Raw genomic sequence first — 20483 nt, forward strand, 5'->3', positions numbered from 1 at the left:
TTTTGTGCATGACATGGATATAACTCGAAAAATGTCTGCGAACTTTGTGTGGCAGTTGTACAGGTTTATTTTGTGTTGTTGGGTCCTTCCATATTAGCATCTAATGTAACAGGTTTGGCAGGTGTTTCGCCAGTGAGCTACCTGAACAAGGTGTGATTAGTCAATCGAAAACACGCAACAGGAACTAAGAGGAAGTCTGTTTTTTAAAGAAAAGTAAGTTACAGTTTTTTGTTATTAAAACACGGGCGTGTTGTTGTTTTCTAAATAGTCTAACTCCCAAACTTGAGTCTACCCTCGGTTCGGAATTTCATTCAATTTGTGGAGACGTAGTCAATCGAGATAAAACAGAATTTGTTGAGCGGAATGCTGCCTAAAATGTTTAAACGAGACTAAGATGTGTTTGCATTAGTGTGGTGTGTAAGTGTATCGTTATCTGCTGCTGTATCGCACACCGCTGGTAAATTATAGCTCGATTATTTTATTTATTTATTTATTATACATTATTTGCGTTTGGCCAATTATGGAACATCGAGCTTTTTCAATATTTGCTAGCCTTAAACACTGTAATTGTAATTACTTAAACGTGTCTATGAACTCAAAAAGGAAGGAAGATTGTATAAAAGGAAAATTGTCGAGTGTTAAAGGAAATCTCAGGATGAGGTCCATTTAAATGGTTTTAAAAATGTCAAATCACATAATTACAGTCCACTATTCTGTTACACACAATTTATTTTTAAAATTTAAATCAAATTATTGTTTATATCCGATGTAAAGTGATGATATTGAAATAGCCATAAACCTGTGCTCTGTAAAACTAAATTAAATTAAGCATTTAAAAGTATCAATATTCGCCTCCAAAACGTGGCTATCAGGAAGGTGGTCTGGATTCGCAATAATAGTTAACATTCATTAAAAAAAAAAATAATTTTCGCCAAAGAAACTGGGGATAATTTATTTGTCCTTTAATTGTACATTTATACACATATATATATATATATATATACACACACACACACACACACACATTCTTTGATTTTCTATTCTTTGAGAATTGATTGTGACTTCATTTGACATTATTTTTATTGTTTTGTTTATTGGTTTATTGATTAATTCAGTACCTACCTCTACACCTGCGTAAATGGCAATTACATGTGCAGTCATAAAGACAAACATGTTGTTTCTCATTCTAAAGCAATCTGTTGCTTTATGTATTGGATAAGATGGCCTAGTAAAAAAACGGATCACATTGCTGGTATAGCATTCAATAAAAGTGCTGAGGTCATCAAAGGAACACACATTTATGTCAGCGTAGGCCGGTGTGTACACCATGAGCTCCTATATACGGTACTTATGTGCGGTGGCAGAGCAGGACGGTAAGGGTTAAATCCAGTGTTCTGCTGCCATTATGACCCGCGCCTTCGCCTGCCCTTATTTGTCGCTGTGTACTGACTCCGCCTCCCCTGCTGTATGTCCCCAGTGTGTAGATTGTGATGGGTGTGGCCATTAAGGCAGTGGGGCTTCCAAAGGGACTGTAGCCTTGGATAACCGGTATATGTGTGCAAAACATTTGTGTGGAAAAAGGTTGCTTATACAGCATTATAGTATTATACCTGTAGGTTTTACAACACAGGCACCATCATAATACCTATAATTTTAGCAATACTGTAAGTATTGTAATTGGCTAGCTAACCAGCAAGCTAATGAGATTCATACTGAGCCCATGGCTAACCACCTTGTTCAAAATCACAAACATTGGCAGTTATAGTTGGCTGATGTCCCATAATATTTTCCAGATAATTGTTTAGGTAGCTAGAGTCAGCTGGTGCACAGATGTGATGTAGTGGTGTGCAGTTAGTAGGCCTGCTTCATAAAGTATTTTAGTTTGATGATGTTATGCAGCAAGTTGGCTATTTAACTAGCTAGCTGTGCTACTCCTTGCTGTCCTGCTAACTGGTGCTACAGGCTAGATGCACTTAGATACAGAAGACACAGCCATAATAAGTAGTAACGGTTCTGTAGAACTGTAGTATGCATCTTCAGCAGCCAGATTCATATACTGAAAGATTATATTAATTCTGAGAGTTTCAGGACTGGAATGATACTCACCTGAATATACATGTTTTTTATAATAAACATCATTATCAAAGCTTGTCTCTGAAATATGAATCCTTGACGTTTTTTAATCTGTTTAATCCTTAAACTGACGAGATTTATGTTGTTCTGAGCTGTTGTTCTTGCGGTGTTTTTGCTAAAACTTTGTTCCCTAATTGTCTGAATTAAAGGCTACATTGTTCCCTCTATCTCAGTGTGCTTGGGGATTAATATTTTACTGAAACTGAGGAATGAAATCCCAGGAAAAATGCCAGGTTCTCACTTCTCACTAACCCTAACCCAGCTCCTCACTTCTCACTAACCCTAACCCTAACCCTAACCTGAGAGTGGTACGTTAAGGAGCCTTCTTCCGTTTGTGATGGAGTATTTCTCTGAGATTGCAGGTTTTCTCTGAATTACTGAACTGGAAGGACTGCATTGAAAATGACGTTTAGATCACCTATCTTAGCTAGGCTAACCGCAAAGGAGAACTCTGGCCAAAAACACCTGAGATCTGAGCACCGATTGGCTGCCTGACCTTTATTTGTTAGCCTGTGATTGTTGCTTTGTGATTCATGAGTGAGTCAGCATGCTAATGGAATTACCCTGTATACTCTGCCTTGGGTAGTCCAGTGTATGATACTATTTTCAAAGTGTTGCTGTATTAATGGTGAAAAATAATCATAAAACACTTTTCCTTAGCACACTGTGGTTTGGTGTTTTTTCTTTGTAAAAGTCCTGTCATTATTCTTAAACCCAGTTTTTCATTAAAATGTGCTCAACTGCAGAGCTATTTCGGCTTCTCTGAGATTCGTTTAATTAAAGATGAGATGAGAATGCACATGGTTTAAGAGGACCCAGTAATCTGCAGAGAACCCCTGAATGCACATGGTTTAAGAGGACCCAGTAATCTGCAGAGAACCCCAGAATGCACATGGTTTAAGAGGACCCAGTAATCTGCAGAGAACCCCAGAATCCAGATGGTTTAAGAGGACCCAGTAATCTGCAGAGGAACCCAGAATGCACATGGTTTAAGAGGACCCAGTAATCTGCAGAGAACCCCAGAATGCACATGGTTTAAGAGGACCCAGTAATCTGCAGAGAACCCCAGAATGCACATTTTAAAGAGGACCATAATCTGCAGAAAAAACCAGAGATCCAGATGGTTAAGAGGACAGATCTGCAGAGTGAACCCAAGCACATGGTTTAAGAGGACCCAGTAATCTGCAGAGAACCCCAGAATGCACATGGTTTAAGAGGACCCAGTAATCTGCAGAGGACCCCAGAATCCAGATGGTTTAAGAGGACCCAGTAATCTGCAGAGGAACCCAGAATACACATGGTTTAAGAGGACCCAGTAATCTGCAGAGTCCTGTTCAGTGTTTGTGAAAGATACCCTAATGGAAACCTGTCCTTCATCAAGTTTGTCAACTTTATTTATAAAGCACATTTGAAAACAACTGACATTGACCTAGAAGAAAATATGGGCTTTCAGCTGAGATTCGAAGTGTCAACAGAGGAGGCAGACCTACCATAAAGAGCTAAACTACCACTGCAGCAACAGCAATGGCATGATCATCCCTTAGCTTTAACAGAGCCCATGGGATTGTCAGAGGCATCTGATCTGATGATCTGAGGGGCCTAGAAGTGGATTGCGGGGATAGGGGAGCTGCCAGCCCATTTCCTGCTTTAAATGCAGTTAATTGAACCCTGATGGGCACAGTGAGTATTCATGTTAGGCATTCTCAAACCTGCAGTTTACTGCTCAAGCTGTGCTTGTAAACTGTGCACCTACTTATTAAGGAAATGTTCAACAAAGGAGAAGCATTCACATGATAGAAGATTGCACACTGTTTGCTCATTAAGTTATTTAGCAAAATGCAACTATTCCAGCAATATGTGCCTTGATCAGGTTTTTTTTTCTTTGTTTGTGTGAGTGTCTATCTGTTGTGAATGTTTGAAAGCATGTGCTCTCCTTTGGCAGTGAGTAACCCTATCCCATCTAACCTGGGGTCCGAGGCAAAGAAGGCGGCCAAAATCCTGCGGGATTTCACCCAAATCTCCAGCCGTACGGGACCGGACAAACTCATCCCAGGTAACATATGACCTTTGAACTCTTTTAACTTGCAGTTTCGGTATTATGTGTCTGTATCTGTGTGTATGAGGATGTGGGAGTTCTATAGTGTGTCTGTGTTATACAGGGTTTCAGTAGTGCACGCATGTGTGTAAGTAAGCGTGATGCTTGTGTGGTTTTAGTGTGGCTCTTCCGTGTGAAAGGGTTTGTCACTCTGTCCAAGTCATCGAAATTCCATGCATTCCTGGCATCGCTGTCATTGAGTTGGGAGGGTGCATTTCTCTGCACTGACGTCATACTGCCGTTTGGCTGTGAACTAACTTGCCTGCCCAAGATACTCTCCTGTCTCTTCCTTTCCTTTTGACAGTACAGTTATAGGTGCGTGTGCGTGTGCGTGTGCGTGTGCGTGTGCGTGTGCGTGTGCGTGCGTGCGTGCGCACATGCGCGTGTGCGTGTGTGCGTATGCAGTTTCAGACATGTAAGTGCAATGAAATCAAAGCACCTTAATGCTTGATGTAACTTAGGTCATTCTCTTTAACATTATCCATGATGCACATGGGTTTAGTGCATTGTGTCTCAGATGTCCTTGAAGTTAGAAGTTACTTAGCTTGCTAAAAGTTCTTGAGGTTTAAAAAAAATTTGACCTCTGATAAAGCTTTTTAAAATCTTTTATGTTGAGCTTGTAAGAATGTTTTGTACAATATGGAGGAGGGGGTAAAATGTACTGCGTTTTAAATAAAAATGAATGCAAATGGATTTTAATTTGAAAAAAGAATGCTGTGGCTGAGTTTAGTTTACACAAGTTTGAGTCTTCATCGAGATATTTGTTATTGGAGTTTGTGAGAAAAAGAATATTTTTTATTTATCCACCATCAACCAATCACATCGTGTTACAGAAATTATTGGCTCTGTAATGGTGAGTGTAATGGTGATTGTAATGTTGTGTAATGGTGATTGTAAAGTTGTGAAATGGTGATTGTAATGTTGTGAAATGGTGATTGTAAGGTTGTGAAATGGTGATTGTAATGTTGTAATGGTGATTATAATGTGTAATGTTGATTGTAATGTTGTAATGCCGAGTGTAATGTGTTGTAATGGTGATTGTAAGGTTGTAATGGTGAGTGTAATGTGTAATGGTGATTGTACTGTTGGGAAATGGTGAGTAATGTGTAATGGTGAGTATAATGCTTCTGTTTCTCCTGTAGCCCATGTGATTGCAAAGGCAGAGGGTCTGGCCATCATATCGGTCATCAAAGCGGGGTTCATGATAACCGCTCGAGGAGGCAGCGGGATCGTCATCGCTCGACTCCCTGATGGACGTGAGTTTTAGTTTTGAAAGAGCATGGATGTGTGTGTCTGTACCTGTGCGTGCACGTGTACATGCGTGCATGCTCGTGTGCTCATGTGCATGCGTGTGCACGTGCATGCGTGTGTGCTCGTGTACATGCGTTCGTGCTCATGTACATGTGTGTGTGCTCGTGTTCATGCGTGCGTGCTCGTGTACATGCGTGCGTGCTCGTGTACATGTGTGTGTGCTCGTGTACATGCATGCGTGTCTCATGTACATGCGTGCATGTCTCATGTACAGGGGTGTGTCGTGCTCGTGTCCATGTACATGCGTGCATGCTGTGTGCTCATGTGTTGTACATGCGTGTCGTGGCTTGTGTACATGTGGTGCTCGTGCGTGTCTCATGTACATGCATGTGTGGCTCGTGTACATGCGTGCTGCGTTGCTCATGTACATGCTGCGTTGTGCTCTGTACATGTGTGTGTGCTCGTGTACATGCGTGCGTGTGTGCTCATGTACATGCGTGCGTGCTGTGTACGTGGTGCTTCCGTGTCAGTGTGCATGCTTGGTGTCTATGCGTGTCTCATGTACATGTGTGTGCTCGTGTACATGGTGCGTGTCTCATGTACATGCGTGTGTGCCGTGCTACATGCGTGTCATGCGTGCGTGCTCGTGTACATGCTGCATGCTCGTGTACATGCGTGCGTGGCTCGTGTACGTGCTGGTGTTGTACATGCGGTGTGCATGGCTGTGTGTCATGTACATGCGTGCGTGCTCTGTACTGCGTGCGTGTCTCATGTACATGCGCGTGTGCTCTTGTACGTGCGTGCGTGCTCATGTACATGCGTGTGTGTTCGTGTACGTGCGTGCGTGTCTCATGTACATGCATGTGTGTGCTCGTGTACATGCGTGCATGCTTGTGTGCTCATGTACATGCGTGCGTGGCTCGTGTACGTGCGTGCGTGTCTCATGTACATGCGTGTGTGCTCTTGTACGTGCGTGCGTGCTCGTGTACATGCGTGCATGCTCGTGTACATGCGTGCGTGGCTCGTGTACGTGCGTGCATGCTCGTGTACATGCGTGTGTGCTTGTGTACATGCGTGCGTGCGTGACTCGTGTACGTGTGTGCGTGTCTCATGTACATGTGTGTGTGCTCGTGTACCTGCGTGCGTGTCTCGTGTACGTGCGTGCGTGTCTCATGTACATGTGTGTGTGCTCATGTACATGCGTGCGTGGCTCGTGTACGTGCGTGCGTGTCTCATGTACATGCGTGTGTGCTTTTGTACATGCGTGCGTGCGTGCTCATGTACATGCGTGTGTGCTCGTGTACATGCGTGTGTGCTCGTGTACATGCGTGCATGCTCGTGTACATGCGTGCGTGGCTTGTGTACGTGCGTGCATGCTCGTGTACATGCGTGTGTGCTCGTGTACATGCGTGCGTGCTCATGTACATGCGTGTGTGCTCGTGTACATGCGTGCGTGCTCGTGTACATGCGTGCGTGCTCGTGTACATGCGTGTGTGCTCGTGTACATGCGTGCATGCTCGTGTACATGCGTGCGTGGCTCGTGTACGTGCGTGCATGCTCGTGTATATGCGTGTGTGCTCGTGTACATGCGTGCGTGCGTGCTCGTGTACATGCGTGTGTGCTCGTGTACATGCGTGCGTGGCTCGTGTACGTGCGTGCGTGTCTCATGTACATGCGTGTGTGCTCTTGTACGTGCGTGCGTGCATGCTCATGTACATGCGTGTGTGCTCGTGTACATGCGTGCGTGCTCGTGTACATGCGTGCGTGCTCATGTACATGCGTGTGTGCTCGTGTACATGCGTGCATGCTCGTGTACATGCGTGCATGCTCGTGTACATGCGTGCGGGGCTCGTGTACGTGCGTGCATGCTCGTGTACATGCGTGTGTGCTCGTGTACATGCATGTTTGGGAAAGACCACAGCTGTGTGGTACTGAGATTAAAACCCCTGAATCAGGAATAAAATGTAACATTCAATTTGATTTGCTGAATCGGGAGTTAATATAATGTTTGATTGCATGCTTAGGTGGGAGTAATGGAGCAGAGAATGTGCTGTTTACATGAGAAACAGAAACTCTGAAACAGCTGGATAAATTCCAGTAATTTCTGTCACCGTGAAATTCATTGTATGCTAGAAACTATTGCTACTTGGGATTTGAGATTGAGAAAGATTTGAGATTTGCTTGTGACTTTTTAAAGTAGTAATAACTGTTTTCTCCCTTCCCTACTTCCTCCTTCCCTCTCAGGGTGGTCTGCACCTTCGGCTATTGGGATTGCAGGTCTTGGTGGGGGATTCGAGATTGGAGTTGAGGTTAGTTTATCTGAAATCTGGAATCCCTTTCAGACATTTGATTACACTGAAATTACAGATGCTGATTGGCTGTTCTGCATGTGTCTCAGCATTACAGATGCTGATTGGCTGTTCTACATGTGTCTCAGAATTACACATTCTGATTGTTGTCCACGAGCATTACAGATCTTTGTTAGGTTGTATGTGCTTTGGCAGAGGCTCTTCCAGTGTGTTTAGTATGTAGCACAGTGGGTAAGGAACGGCAGTGTAGCACAGTGGGTAAGGAACTGGGCTTGTAACCGAAAGGTCATAGGTTCGATTCCTGGATAGGACACTGCCATTGTACCCTTGAGCAAGGTACTTAACCTGAATTGCTTCAGTATATATCCAGCTGTATAAATGGATACAATGTAAAATGCTATGTAAAAAGCTGTGTAAGTTTCTCTGGATAAGAGCGTCTGCTAAATGCCTGTAATGTAATGTAGCTGAGTAGCTTTTGAATACTGAATCTAGACTGTGCCAGTGCTGACTGTGGACAGTAGCACCAGAGGGTGACGCACAGTTAGCTATTGCGGGTTGCGTGTTTCATCGGTCTCTAGTGACCTTGTCAACCATGCACCTGTGGACTACATAGCAAAGCCACATATGACCGGTCTTCCCCTGACTCCCCTCTGTGTAAGCTTGGCTGGGACCTGCGGTGTGAAAACAAGCACATGTAACAGGACGTGTTTTGGGGGAGAACGTCTCCTGATTGGGCATTAGAGACCACTGAAAATGCTGTGGTTGAAAATAGTGAATTGGACATTCCAAATTATGGTGGGATTTGGCCATGTACATTCCCATGCTGGGCATCAATATTCTTTTTTGAATTTTTATTGTTATCTTTTAAAAAATATTTTAAACACTTCAAATATTTATTGTAAATAGGCCTTCATTTCATTAAAAGGTTTCATTAAATTACTCTATACACGCCAAGAACGAATACAACCGGCAGTGTCCGCTTTGCTAGTTAGGGTTAGGGTTGTGAGTGCATTATAAAATGCACTATTAGCCAAATGCTAATGCAATTGCTTTGCACAAATCTATCTGATTTACACTATCGGAACACAGTGCTGTTTGGTATGGCGTTTTATTTGTGTTTAACCCTGCAGTAGCCTCAACAGAAATGCAACCATTATGTGAATGTGAGAGTGTGAGAGTGAGTGTGAGAGTGAGCCTGAGTATATATGTGAGTGAGAGTGTGAGAGAGCGCGGTGTTAGGTGTGTGAGTGTGAGAGAGCGAGAGAGTGTTTAGTGTGTGTGAGTGTGAGAGAGCGAGAGAGTGTTTAGTGTGTGTGAGTGTGAGAGAGCGAGAGAGTGTTTAGTGTGTGTGAGTGTGAGAGAGCGAGAGAGTGTTTAGTGTGTGTGAGTGTGAGAGAGAGAGAGTGAGCGAGTGTGCGAGTGTGTTGGGGGGTGGTGGCTTAGTGCGGGTGTCACATTAAGTGGAATGTAAATTGTCAGGGATTGGCCTGTGACTCATTTGTAATTAAAGGTTTTTGCATGCTATGGCCGCTTTGCTCAGGCTGCTCCCAGAGTAGTCATGTTTGACGTCTGCTCTGTGTGCTCACATGGAAAAGCATCAGGTTGATTAAAGCTTCATTGTTATACCTTACATCAAAATCCAGTTGATGAATAATAATCTATTTGCAACTGAATGAATTAGTTTGTCAGATCAGCCATGTGTTCCAATCCACAGTACAGAGGTGTGTGTGTGGTGCTGTTTGGTTTTGTCTGGCAGTATAGAGGTGAGTGTGGCGCTGTTTGGTTTGTTTTGTCTCACAGAGGTGTGTGTGGTGCTGTTCCGTCTGTTTTGTCTGACAGTACAGAGGTGTGTGTGGTGCTGTTCGGTCTGTTTTGTCTGACAGTACAGAGGTGTGTGTGTGTGGTGCTGTTTGGTTCTTTCTGACAGTACAGAGGTATGTGTGTGTGGTGCTGTTTGGTTCTGTCTGACAGTACAGAGGTGTGTGTGTGTGGTGCTGTTTGGTTCTGTCTGACAGTACAGAGGTGTGTGTGGTGCTGTTTGGTTCTGTCTGACAGTACAGAGGTGTGTGTGTGTGGTGCTGTTTGGTTCTGTCTGACAGTACAGAGGTGTGTGTGGTACTGTTCGGTCTGTTTTGTCTGACAGTACAGAGGTGTGTGTGTGTGGTGCTGTTTGGTTCTTTCTGACAGTACAGAGGTGTGTGTGTGTGGTGCTGTTTGGTTCTGTCTGACAGTACAGAGGTGTGTGTGGTGCTGTTTGGTTCTGTCTGACAGTACAGAGGTGTGTGTGTGTGGTGCTGTTTGGTTCTGTCTGACAGTACAGAGGTGTGTGTGTGGTGCTGTTTGGTTTTGTCTGACAGTACAGAGGTGGGTGTGTGGTGCTGTTTGGTTCTGTCTGACAGTACAGAGGTGTGTGTGGTACTGTTTAGTTCTGTCTGACCGTACAGAGGTGTGTGTGTGTGTGGTGCTGTTTGGTTCTGTCTGACAGTACAGAGGTGTGTGTGGTACTGTTTGGTTCTGTCTGACAGTACAGAGGTGTGTGTGTGGTGCTGTCTCTGTTTGTCTGACAGTACAGAGGTGTGTGTGTGGTGCTGTTTGGTTCTGTCTGACAGTACAGAGGTGTGTGTGGTGCTGTTTGGTTCTGTCTGACAGTACAGAGGTGTGTGTGTGGTGCTGTTTGGTTCTGTCTGACAGTACAGAGGTGTGTGTGTGGTGCTGTTTGGTTTTGTCTGGCAGTATAGAGGTGAGTGTGGCGCTGTTTGGTTTGTTTTGTCTCACAGAGGTGTGTGTGGTGCTGTTCCGTCTGTTTTGTCTGACAGTACAGAGGTGTGTGTGGTGCTGTTCGGTCTGTTTTGTCTGACAGTACAGAGGTGTGTGTGTGTGGTGCTGTTTGGTTCTTTCTGACAGTACAGAGGTATGTGTGTGTGGTGCTGTTTGGTTCTGTCTGACAGTACAGAGGTGTGTGTGTGTGGTGCTGTTTGGTTCTGTCTGACAGTACAGAGGTGTGTGTGGTGCTGTTTGGTTCTGTCTGACAGTACAGAGTGTGTGTGTGTGGGTGCTGTTTGGTTCTGTCTACAGTACAGAGGTGTGTGTGGTACTGTTCGGTCTGTTTTGTCTGACAGTACAGAGGTGTGTGTGTGTGGTGCTGTTTGGTTCTTTCTGACAGTACAGAGGTGTGTGTGTGTGGTGCTGTTTGGTTCTGTCTGACAGTACAGAGGTGTGTGTGGGCTGTTTGGTTCTGTCTGACAGTACAGAGTGTGGTGTGTGTGGTGCTGTTTGGTTCTGTCTGACAGTACAGAGGTGTGTGTGTGGTGCTGTTTGGTTTGTCTGACAGTACAGAGGTGGTGTGTGGTGCGTTTGGTTCTGTCTGACAGTACAGAGGTGTGTGTGGTATGTTTAGTTCTGTCTGACGTACAGAGGTGTGTGTGTGTGTGGTGCTGTTTGGTTCTGTCTGACAGTACAGAGGTGTGTGTGGTACTGTTTGGTTCTGTCTGACAGTACAGAGGTGTGTGTGGTGCTGTTCGGTCTGTTTTGTCTGACAGTACAGAGGTGTGTGTGTGGTGCTGTTTGGTTCTGTCTGACAGTACAGAGGTGTGTGTGGTGCTGTTTGGTTCTGTCTGACAGTACAGAGGTGTGTGTGTGGTGCTGTTTGGTTCTGTCTGACAGTACAGAGGTGTGTGTGGTGCTGTTTGGTTTTGTCTGCAGTACAGAGTGTGGTGTGGGCTGTTTGGTTTGTTGCTACAGAGGTGTGTGTGGTGCTGTTCCGTCTGTTTTGTCTGACAGTACAGAGGTGTGTGTGTGTGTGGTCTGTTTTGTCTGACAGTACAGAGGGTGTGTGTGTGGTGCTGTTTGGTTCTGTCTGACAGTACAGAGGTGTGTGTGTGGTGCTGTTTGGTTCTTTCTAACAGTACAGAGGTGTGTGTGTGGTGCTGTTTGGTTCTGTCTGACAGTACAGAGGTGTGTGTGGTGCTGTTTGGTTCTGTCTGACAGTACAGAGGTGTGTGTGTGGTGCTGTTTGGTTCTGTCTGACAGTACAGAGGTGTGTGGTGGTACTGTGGTCTGTTTTGTCTGACAGTACAGAGGTGTGTGTGTGTGGTGCTGTTTGGTTCTTCTGACAGTACAGAGGTGTGTGTGTGTGGTGCTGTTTGGTTCTGTCTGACAGTACAGAGGTGTGTGTGGTGCTGTTTGGTTCTGTCTGACAGTACAGAGGTGTGTGTGTGGTGCTGTTTGGTTCTGTCTGACAGTACAGAGGTGTGTGTGTGGTGCTGTTTGGTTTTGTCTGACAGTACAGAGGTGGGTGTGTGGTGCTGTTTGGTTCTGTCTGACAGTACAGAGGTGTGTGTGGTACTGTTTAGTTCTGTCTGACCGTACAGAGGTGTGTGTGTGTGTGGTGCTGTTTGGTTCTGTCTGACAGTACAGAGGTGTGTGTGGTACTGTTTGGTTCTGTCTGACAGTACAGAGGTGTGTGTGGTGCTGTTCGGTCTGTTTTGTCTGACAGTACAGAGGTGTGTGTGTGGTGCTGTTTGGTTCTGTCTGACAGTACAGAGGTGTGTGTGGTGCTGTTTGGTTCTGTCTGACAGTACAGAGGTGTGTGTGGTGCTGTTGGTCTGTCTGACAGTACAGAGGTGTGGTGGGTGCTGTGGTCTTTCTAACAGTACAGAGGTGTGTGTGTGGTGCTGTTGGTTCTGTCTGACAGTACAGAGGTGTGTGTGGTGCTGTTTGGTTCTGTCTGACAGTACAGAGGTGTGTGTGTGGTGCTGTTTGGTTCTGTCTGACAGTACAGAGGTGTGTGTGTGGTGCTGTTCGGTTCTGTCTGACAGTACAGAGGTGTGTGTGTGGTGCTGTTTGGTTCTGTCTGACAGTACAGAGGTTGAGTATGTGATGTTCTTCTCCTCCAGGTGTCAGATCTGGTCATCATTTTGAACTACAGGCGTGCCATCGAAGCATTCGCCAAGGGAGGGAACCTCACCCTGGGGGGGAACTGCACTGTGGCAGTGGGACCAATGGGCAGGTGAGGGGGGTGCTGGACAGGTGAGGGGGCGGCTGCTGAGCTGGTGAGAGGGGTACAGTATCGTAGCTCTCCCTGTATCTGCATTTGTACAGCAGAGAATCACTTCTGGAGTATGAGTGTTTAGTGTATGTATAGTGTGTGTGTGTGTGAGAGAGAGAGAGAAAGAGAGTGTTTAGGGTGTGTGAGAGTGCTTAGTGTACACGTTTTTTTAATAAGGATTAAATTATGTGGGATTTCGACATATTATCAATAATTCTAATCACTCACAGATAGAGCAGTGAGAGAGAACTCTAAATATCACAGTCCAGACGTCCACTTGTTTATTTGTGCAGATACAGTTTGAGTTGTTTTCAAAAAGCATAGGTTCATCTCTGTGAAGACTGAGGAAAATCTGTCTTTTGTTTAGACATTTTTTTTGAAACTTTCCTTCAGTTTAATTGCTGCATGTTTTAGCACTTGCCTTGATAGGCTGCTATATGAATACAATTTATCATAATTATTCCTGCTTGTGTAAATAGGAATAAACAGGTTTTCTTGCGCCCCTTCTCTCTCAGGAACATTGAGGCGGACGTGGCGTTGAGAAGCACAGCTGCTGTGTTTACGTACTGCAGGTCCCGCGGCCTGTTTGCAGGGGTGTCGCTGGAGGGGTCCTGTCTAATCGAACGCAGAGAAACTAACAGAAAGTAAGCAGCACCATGAAAAGCCTGAGTCCATTTCACTAAGAACCTGCAGCTATAAGAACACCATGACTGAGCACCTGGCTGAGCACCTGGCTGAGCACCTCACTGAGCACCTGGCTGAGCCTCTGACTGAGCACCTGGCTGAGCTTCTGACTGAGCACCTGACTGAGCGCCTGGCTGAGCTTCTGACTGAGCACCTGACTGAGCGCCTGACCGAGTGCCTGGCTGAGCTTCAGACTGAACGCCTGACTGAGCACCTGACTGAGCTCTTGACTGAGCACCTAACTGAACGCCCGACTGAGCGCCTGGCTGAGCTTCTGACTGAGCACCTGACTGAGCGCCTGGCTGACCTTCTGACTGAACGCCTGACTGAGCGCCTGGCTGAGCTTCTGACTGAACGCCTGACTGAGCACCTGACTGAGCGCCTGGCTGAGCTTCTGACTGAACGCCTGACTGAGCACCTGACTGAGCGCCTGGCTGAGCTTCTGACTGAACGCCTGACTGAGCTCTTGACTGAGCACCTGACTGAACACCTGACTGAGCTTCTGACTGAACGCCTGACTGAGCTCTTGACTGAGCACCTGACTGAGCTCTTGACTGAGCACCTAACTGAACGCCCGACTGAGCACCTGACTGAACACCTGACTGAGCTTCTGACTGAACGCCCTGAACCTGAGCACCTGACTGAACACCTGACTGAGCACCTGACTGAGCTCTCTGACCATGAGCACCTGACTGAGGCTCTGACTGAGCTCTGAACTGAACGCCGACTGAGCACCTGACTGACACCTGACTGAGCTTCTGACTGAACGCCCGACTGAGCACCTGACTGAACACCTGACTGAGCACCTGACTGAGCTCTTGACTGAGCACCTGAATGAGCTCTTGACTGAGCACCTAACTGAACGCCCGACTGAGCACCTGACTGAACACCTGACTGAGCTTCTGACTGAACGCCCGACTGAGCACCTGACTGAACGCCTGACTGAGCACCTGACTGAGCTCTTGACTGAGCACCTGAATGAGCTCTTGACTGAGCACCTAACTGAACGCCCGACTGAGCTTCTGGGCCCTGAGCACCTGGCTGAGCGCCTGACTGACCTTCTGACTGACGCCTGACTGAACGCCTCACTGAACACCTGCTGAGCGCTGACTGAGCAGCCTGACTGAGCTCTTGACTGAGCACCACTGACGTCCTGAGCTGGCTGAGCTTCTGACTGAACGCCTGACTGAGCTCTTGACTGAGCACCTGACTGAACACCTGACTGAGCTTCTGGCTGAGCACCTGGCTTGAGCACCTAACTGAGCATCTGACTGAGCACCTGACTGAACGCCTCACTGAACACCTGGCTGAGCGCCTGGCTGAGCTCCTGAGTGAGTAACTGACTGAGCTCTTGACTGAGTACCCGAGTGAGTACCTGAGTGCATGAGTGTCTCTTGAGCATGAAGAAAATAAGTTTAAATTTGGTTCCACCAATTTCAGCACTTTGGTTGCGGAGTACGCCAGCGAAATGTTGTTGAAACACAGACAAAACAAGCTATGAGACCGAAATGAGTGTTGTGATGACAACGCAAGAGAAAGTTATTTTATGTTCATTTTTGCGCTGCTGTGTCTCACTCTGTCTCATGGCAGTATGTTAGGAATGCGTGTAATGCAGGTGTAATATGTTAGTGTAATTTGGGGTGTAATATTTTAGTGTAATGCGTGGTGTAATATGTTAGTGTAATGCGGGGTGGCGGAATGAATGTGGTACGATGGAGCCATGCAATGCCCTGCTTCCACCAAGGTTTTAACGGTGATGTAAACTATGAGTAGTTGCGAGTGGGACGGCGCGTGACCTGTGTTTCTGCCTGTTCCTGAGTGTAAGGTGTTCTCCTTCAGGTTTTATTCTCAGGATATCCGGCCGCTTTCCATCCTGAATGGGGAGGTGGAGCCTCCAGATGCAGCTAATGACCTCTACTCCATCCTGGATGATTACACCGCCAAATACACCTCCGACTGGGAGCGCAAATACCAGCGCCAGTCCACCAAGGTGACCGCTACACCTGCTTTACCTGCTGCAGTCACTGCTACACCTGCTGCTTTACCAGCTGCAGTCACTGCTACACCTGCTACATTCCCTGCTTCACCTGCTGCAGTCACTGCTACACCTGCTGCTTTACCTGCTGCAGTCACTGCTACACCTGCTGCTACACCTGCTACATTCCCTGCTACACCTGCTGCTTTCAGTGCTACACCTGCTGCAGTTACTGCTACACCTTCTGCTACACCTGCTGTAGTCACTGCTACACCTGCTGTCATGGCACGTGTTATCAGTCTGTACTAGACTGTTTCTCCTGTTTCTTACTTGTACTGCCCCACATTATCTACCCTGCAGTATTTGCCCTAACTGCCTGTTCCTCCTGACAGAGTAATGCTCCACCGAGACCAAGGCCACCTTCTCAGCGCTCCACCCAGGGCCCCGCCCCCAGCCAGAGCCCCGCCCCCATTAAGGGTCCTGCCCCCAGCCAGTGGTCTGCCCTTAGCCAGTGGCCTGAAGGTACCCCTGCCTCTCCCTGTGGACATGAGCGGGGGCAGTAAGCACTGCTGACATGCACATCTGCAGCTGTAGGCCAATGTCTCTCTTATGATCTGGCTAATTTATGCATTTGTGGGCATGTGGTACTGCAGATTGGCTGACCCTGGGGTTCATGTTGATTAATCATTGTCTGTTTACTCTAGATGCAAAGCCATCTCTCTACCCCAATGTTTCTGCTTTCAAATCCGAAAGTGCAGGTAAGTGAAATGGTTTGATAAACACGTCTTATTGTGAGCAGTACATCCCTGCTGAAGCCCAACCAAACCCTGCGTGTGAGCTGCTAAGATAGACCAGTTTACTCTGCTGAAAATGCGCTCTATTGTAACTCGTTATTCTCAGTGTAAATGTGCTTTATTCTCAGTGTAAATGGGCTTTATTTTCAGAGTAAATGCGCTTTATTCTTGGTGTAAATGTGCTTTATTCTCAGTGTAAATGCGCTTTATTCTCAGTGTAAATGGGCTTTATTCTCAGTGTAAATGCGCTTTATTCTCAGTGTAAATGGGCTTTATTCTCAGTGTAAATGCGCTTTATTCTCGGTGTAAATGCGCTTTATTCTCGGTGTAAATGCGCTTTCTTCTCAGTGTAAATGTGCTTTATTCTCAGTGTAAATGTGCTTTATTCTCAGTGTAAATGTGCTTTATTCTCAGAGTAAATGTGCTTTATTCTCAGTGTAAATGGGCTTTATTCTCAGTGTAAATGCGCTTTATTCTCAGTGTAAATGCGCTTTATTCTCGTGTAAATGCCTTTCTTCTCAGTGTAAATGTGCTTTATTCTCAGTGTAAATGTGCTTTATTCTCAGTGTAAATGTGCTTTATTCTCAGAGTAAATGTGCTTTATTCTCAGTGTAAATGTGCTATATTCTCAGTGTAAATGGGCTTTTTCTCAGTGTAAATGTGCTTTTTCTCAGTGTAAATGCGCTTTATTCTCAGTGTAAATGCGCTTTATTCTCAGTGTAAATGTGCTTTATTCTCAGTGTAAATGCCCTTAATTCTCAGTGTAAATGTGCTTTATTCTCAGTGTAAATGCTCTTTATTCTCAGTGTAAATGTGCTTTATTCTCAGTGTAAATGTGCTTTATTCTCATTGTAAATGTGCTTTATTCTCAGTGTAAATATTCTTTATTCTCAGTGTAAATGGGCTTTATTCTCAGTGTAAATTTGCTTTATTCTCAGTGTAAATGTGCTTTATTTTCTGTTCATTTTAATGACACAGTTCCCCTAAAGTTTATTGTGGAACTTGACATGACTTTATAGAATTATTAATTCATAAATAGTAAATATACTAACATGACGGAGAAATTTTCCTTCCTTCTTTCCTTCTTTTGTGGGAACAGTAATCAGCCAGCGGACTGCTGCCTCTTGCATGACCATGTATAGCCACATATGTGCGCCCGTGAGCTCACTTAGACTCGTGCTGCTGCAGGGATTCCATAGTCCACTTTGCGTCTCAGTCTGTCATAAATGCATTTATTTTAGATGGTTAACTGTGCTCTTACTAAACTTAAGTTGAATTTATTTGATCATTCTAATGCTCTAAGGATAGGATAAATAATATTTATCTGACTAGAATGGGAATAATAATGGATAAAGACAAGAGAATATAAATTTAAGCTTTAATGCTGTTTACGTTCTTTAATTTCATGCAGTTAGTGTGATTGCATAGTAGTTCAGTTCCGCAGGCGGGAGTGATTGTGTCTCTGATCCATGCCCTAACCCTAATCCTAACCCTCTACTGATCCCTGCCCTAACCCTAACCCTCTACTGATCCCTGCCCTAACCCTAACCCTCTACTGATCCCTGCCCTAACCCTAACCCTCTACTGATCCCTGCCCTAACCCTAACCCTCTACTGATCCCTGCCCCCCTAATCCCTAACCCCCTCTACTGATCCCTGCCCTAACTCTAACCTAACCCTCTACTGAGTCCCTACCCTAGACACCCTAACCTCCTCTACTGATCCCTGCCCTAACCTCAACCCTCTACTGATCCCTGCCCTAACCCTAACCCTCTACTGATCCCTGCCTCCTAACCCTATCGCCCACCCTAACCTCACTGATCCCTGCCCTAACCCTAACCCTCTACTGATCCCTGCCTAACCCTAACCCTCTACTGATCCCTGCCCTAACCCTAACCCTCTACTGATCCCTGCCCTAACCCTAACCCTCTACTGATCCCTGCCCTAACCCTAACCCTCTACTGATCCCTGCCCTAACCCTAACCCTCTACTGATCCCTGCCCTAACCCTAACCCTCTACCTAATCCCTGCCCCCTAACCCTAACCCCCTACCTAACCCTCAGATCCCTGCCCTAACCCTAACCCTCTACTGATCCCTGCCCTAACCCTAACCCTCTACTGATCCCTGCCCTAACCCTAACCCTCTACTGATCCCTGCCCTAACCCTCTACTGATCCCTAACCCTAACCCTCTACTGATCCCTGCCCTAACGCTAACCCTATACTGATCCCTGCCCTAACCCTAACCCTCTACTGTTCCCTGCCCTAACCCTAACCCTCTACTGATCCCTGCTCTCCTGTACAGCCCCCAGCAGAGCTCCAGTCGGCCCTGTTGTTGTCACGGCGATGCACCCCTTCGCGGGCCAGCAGCCAGGAGACCTGAGCTTCAATGTGGGCGACAAGATCACCGTGACGACCAAAACGGACTCGCAGTACGACTGGTGGGAAGGGCAGCTGCACGGGCGCGTTGGCATCTTTCCCGCCAACTTTGTGTCCTTCAGCTGATCTTGGGTCAGTCCGCACCCCTGCCCCACACACAGCCTGCTTCTGCACTACTTTACAACGTGGACTCTCTTTTTCTGGGGTTGGGGAGTGTGTAAAATCACCTCCAGTGTAAAACCGATTCCTGTGCCAAACATGGTTTCCTGTGTAAAATGTGGTTTCTCTGCCACTTATCTCAAAAATAGTTAGTAATATATGTAGCCCTATACTCAGAGTATATACTTAGAGCACATATAGGGCTACATATAAACAGCAAACGTTTTGCTAAAGATTTTTGCATTGAAATTTAACAGAATTTCTGGTGTTGTATCAATTTGTTTCTTATTGATTTTATTTGTTTGGTTTCACTTTTGTTTTAAAATATCATACTGTGGCGATTTTAAATTAAATGCTCAAATGAGTTCAGCACTTTAAAATGTCATTTTCTGGATTTTTTATTTTGTAATTTTTTTGGTTTTTGTTTGGAGACTTCTCTCTATCATACTTCTTAGTCCCCACTCCATAATCTCAGCTCTATACCACACACTATAATCTCAGTGTACAACTAATGTGAGCTGCAGTTACTCATGGCTAACAGCGTGAAGCTAACGTGAGCTGCAGTTACTCATGGCTAACAGCATAGAGCTAATGTGAGCTGCATTTACTCATGGCTAACAGCGTAAAGCTAATGTGAGCTGCAGTTACTCATGGCTAACAGCGTAAAGCTTATGTGAGCTGCAGTTACTCATGGCTAACAGCGTAAAGCTAATGTGAGCTGCAGTTACTCATGGCTAACAGCGTAAAGCTAATGTGAGCTGCAGTTACTCATGGCTAACAGCGTAAAGCTAATGTGAGCTGCAGTTACTCATGGCTAACAGCGTAAAGCTAATGTGAGCTGCAGTTACTCATGGCTAACAGCGTAAAGCTAATGTGAGCTGCAGTTACTCATGGCTAACAGTGTAAAGCTAATGTTGGCTGCAGTTACTCAGGGCTAACAGCATAAAGCTAATGTGAGCTGCAGTTACTCATGGCTAACAGCGTAAAGCTAATGTGAGCTTCAGTTACTCATGGTGTTAAGCATTATTTAAATATTTATGGTACAGCTGGGTTTCATGCAGGTTGCTGATTGGTCACATTGGGCTGTGTAATGGTGCATTTTTAACAGGCTGATGGGGGGACATCTTCACGATTTTACCAGAAAGTATGACTCAAACAGCACTTTCATGTTATGCTGCTGCTTATGAAGGTATCTATTTTTATACAGTAAAAATCTGTGCTTGAAAATGTTCCACCGTGGGAAAATAAAACCTGAATTTAAATGCTGTTATTTAAGTGTTCAAGGATCACCAGGTACATCACGGATGGAGGGATAGGAGCAATGAATGTGCAGAATGTGGTGTTGTTTATTGTCCTATAATAATAGTTTATGGTGTTGAATGTACTATTCTTCTGGCTTTTTTTAAAACTTTATGTTGAGCCTTCTCCTTCCTCTGTTCACTTATTTTCAGTGAAATAGCAAGTTATACAAGTATATCACATAATTGATGTGGTTTTAAAAACATTTGCTGATTTATAAATTTGAATTAAATTATAATTTAATAAAAAATTACTGTGATTTTTGTAAGGGTAAAATCCATGTGTTAAAGCTTCTAATAAAGATACTTTTCCTAGCGTTTCCCAGCAGAATCATTCACCCCTATTATATAACTGAACTCC

At 45.4% G+C, this 20483-nt stretch overlaps 1 protein-coding gene across 2 annotated transcripts; it reads left to right on the plus strand.

Moving 5' to 3' along the window:
• The first annotated feature begins 79 nt into the window (after positions 1–79).
• sh3yl1 (SH3 and SYLF domain containing 1) lies at positions 80–20442 on the plus strand. Of its 2 annotated transcripts, none has more exons than XM_064307208.1 (10): positions 80–213; positions 4076–4186; positions 5371–5484; positions 7724–7788; positions 12684–12796; positions 13351–13479; positions 15359–15509; positions 15887–16034; positions 16199–16252; positions 18592–20442. In XM_064307208.1, coding segments are annotated over exons 1-10 (1086 nt in total). In that variant the 5' UTR covers positions 80–212; the 3' UTR covers positions 18792–20442. The 2 variants fall into 2 exon arrangements, with proteins under 2 accessions (XP_064163278.1, XP_064163288.1); XM_064307218.1 differs by having other exon boundaries at positions 81–213; positions 15887–16016.
• Positions 20443–20483: the final 41 nt, after the last annotated feature.

Source organism: Anguilla rostrata, chromosome 1 (genome assembly GCF_018555375.3).
Source record: "Anguilla rostrata isolate EN2019 chromosome 1, ASM1855537v3, whole genome shotgun sequence".
Classification (NCBI taxonomy): Eukaryota; Metazoa; Chordata; class Actinopteri; order Anguilliformes; family Anguillidae; genus Anguilla; species Anguilla rostrata.

Coding starts and splice junctions, on each gene's coding strand:
- sh3yl1 (XM_064307208.1), top strand. Junction 5,485..7,723: donor CGCTCGACTCCCTGATGGAC/GTGAGTTTTAGT, acceptor CTTCCCTCTCAG/GGTGGTCTGCACCTTCGGCT. Junction 15,510..15,886: donor ACCAGCGCCAGTCCACCAAG/GTGACCGCTACA, acceptor TCCTCCTGACAG/AGTAATGCTCCACCGAGACC.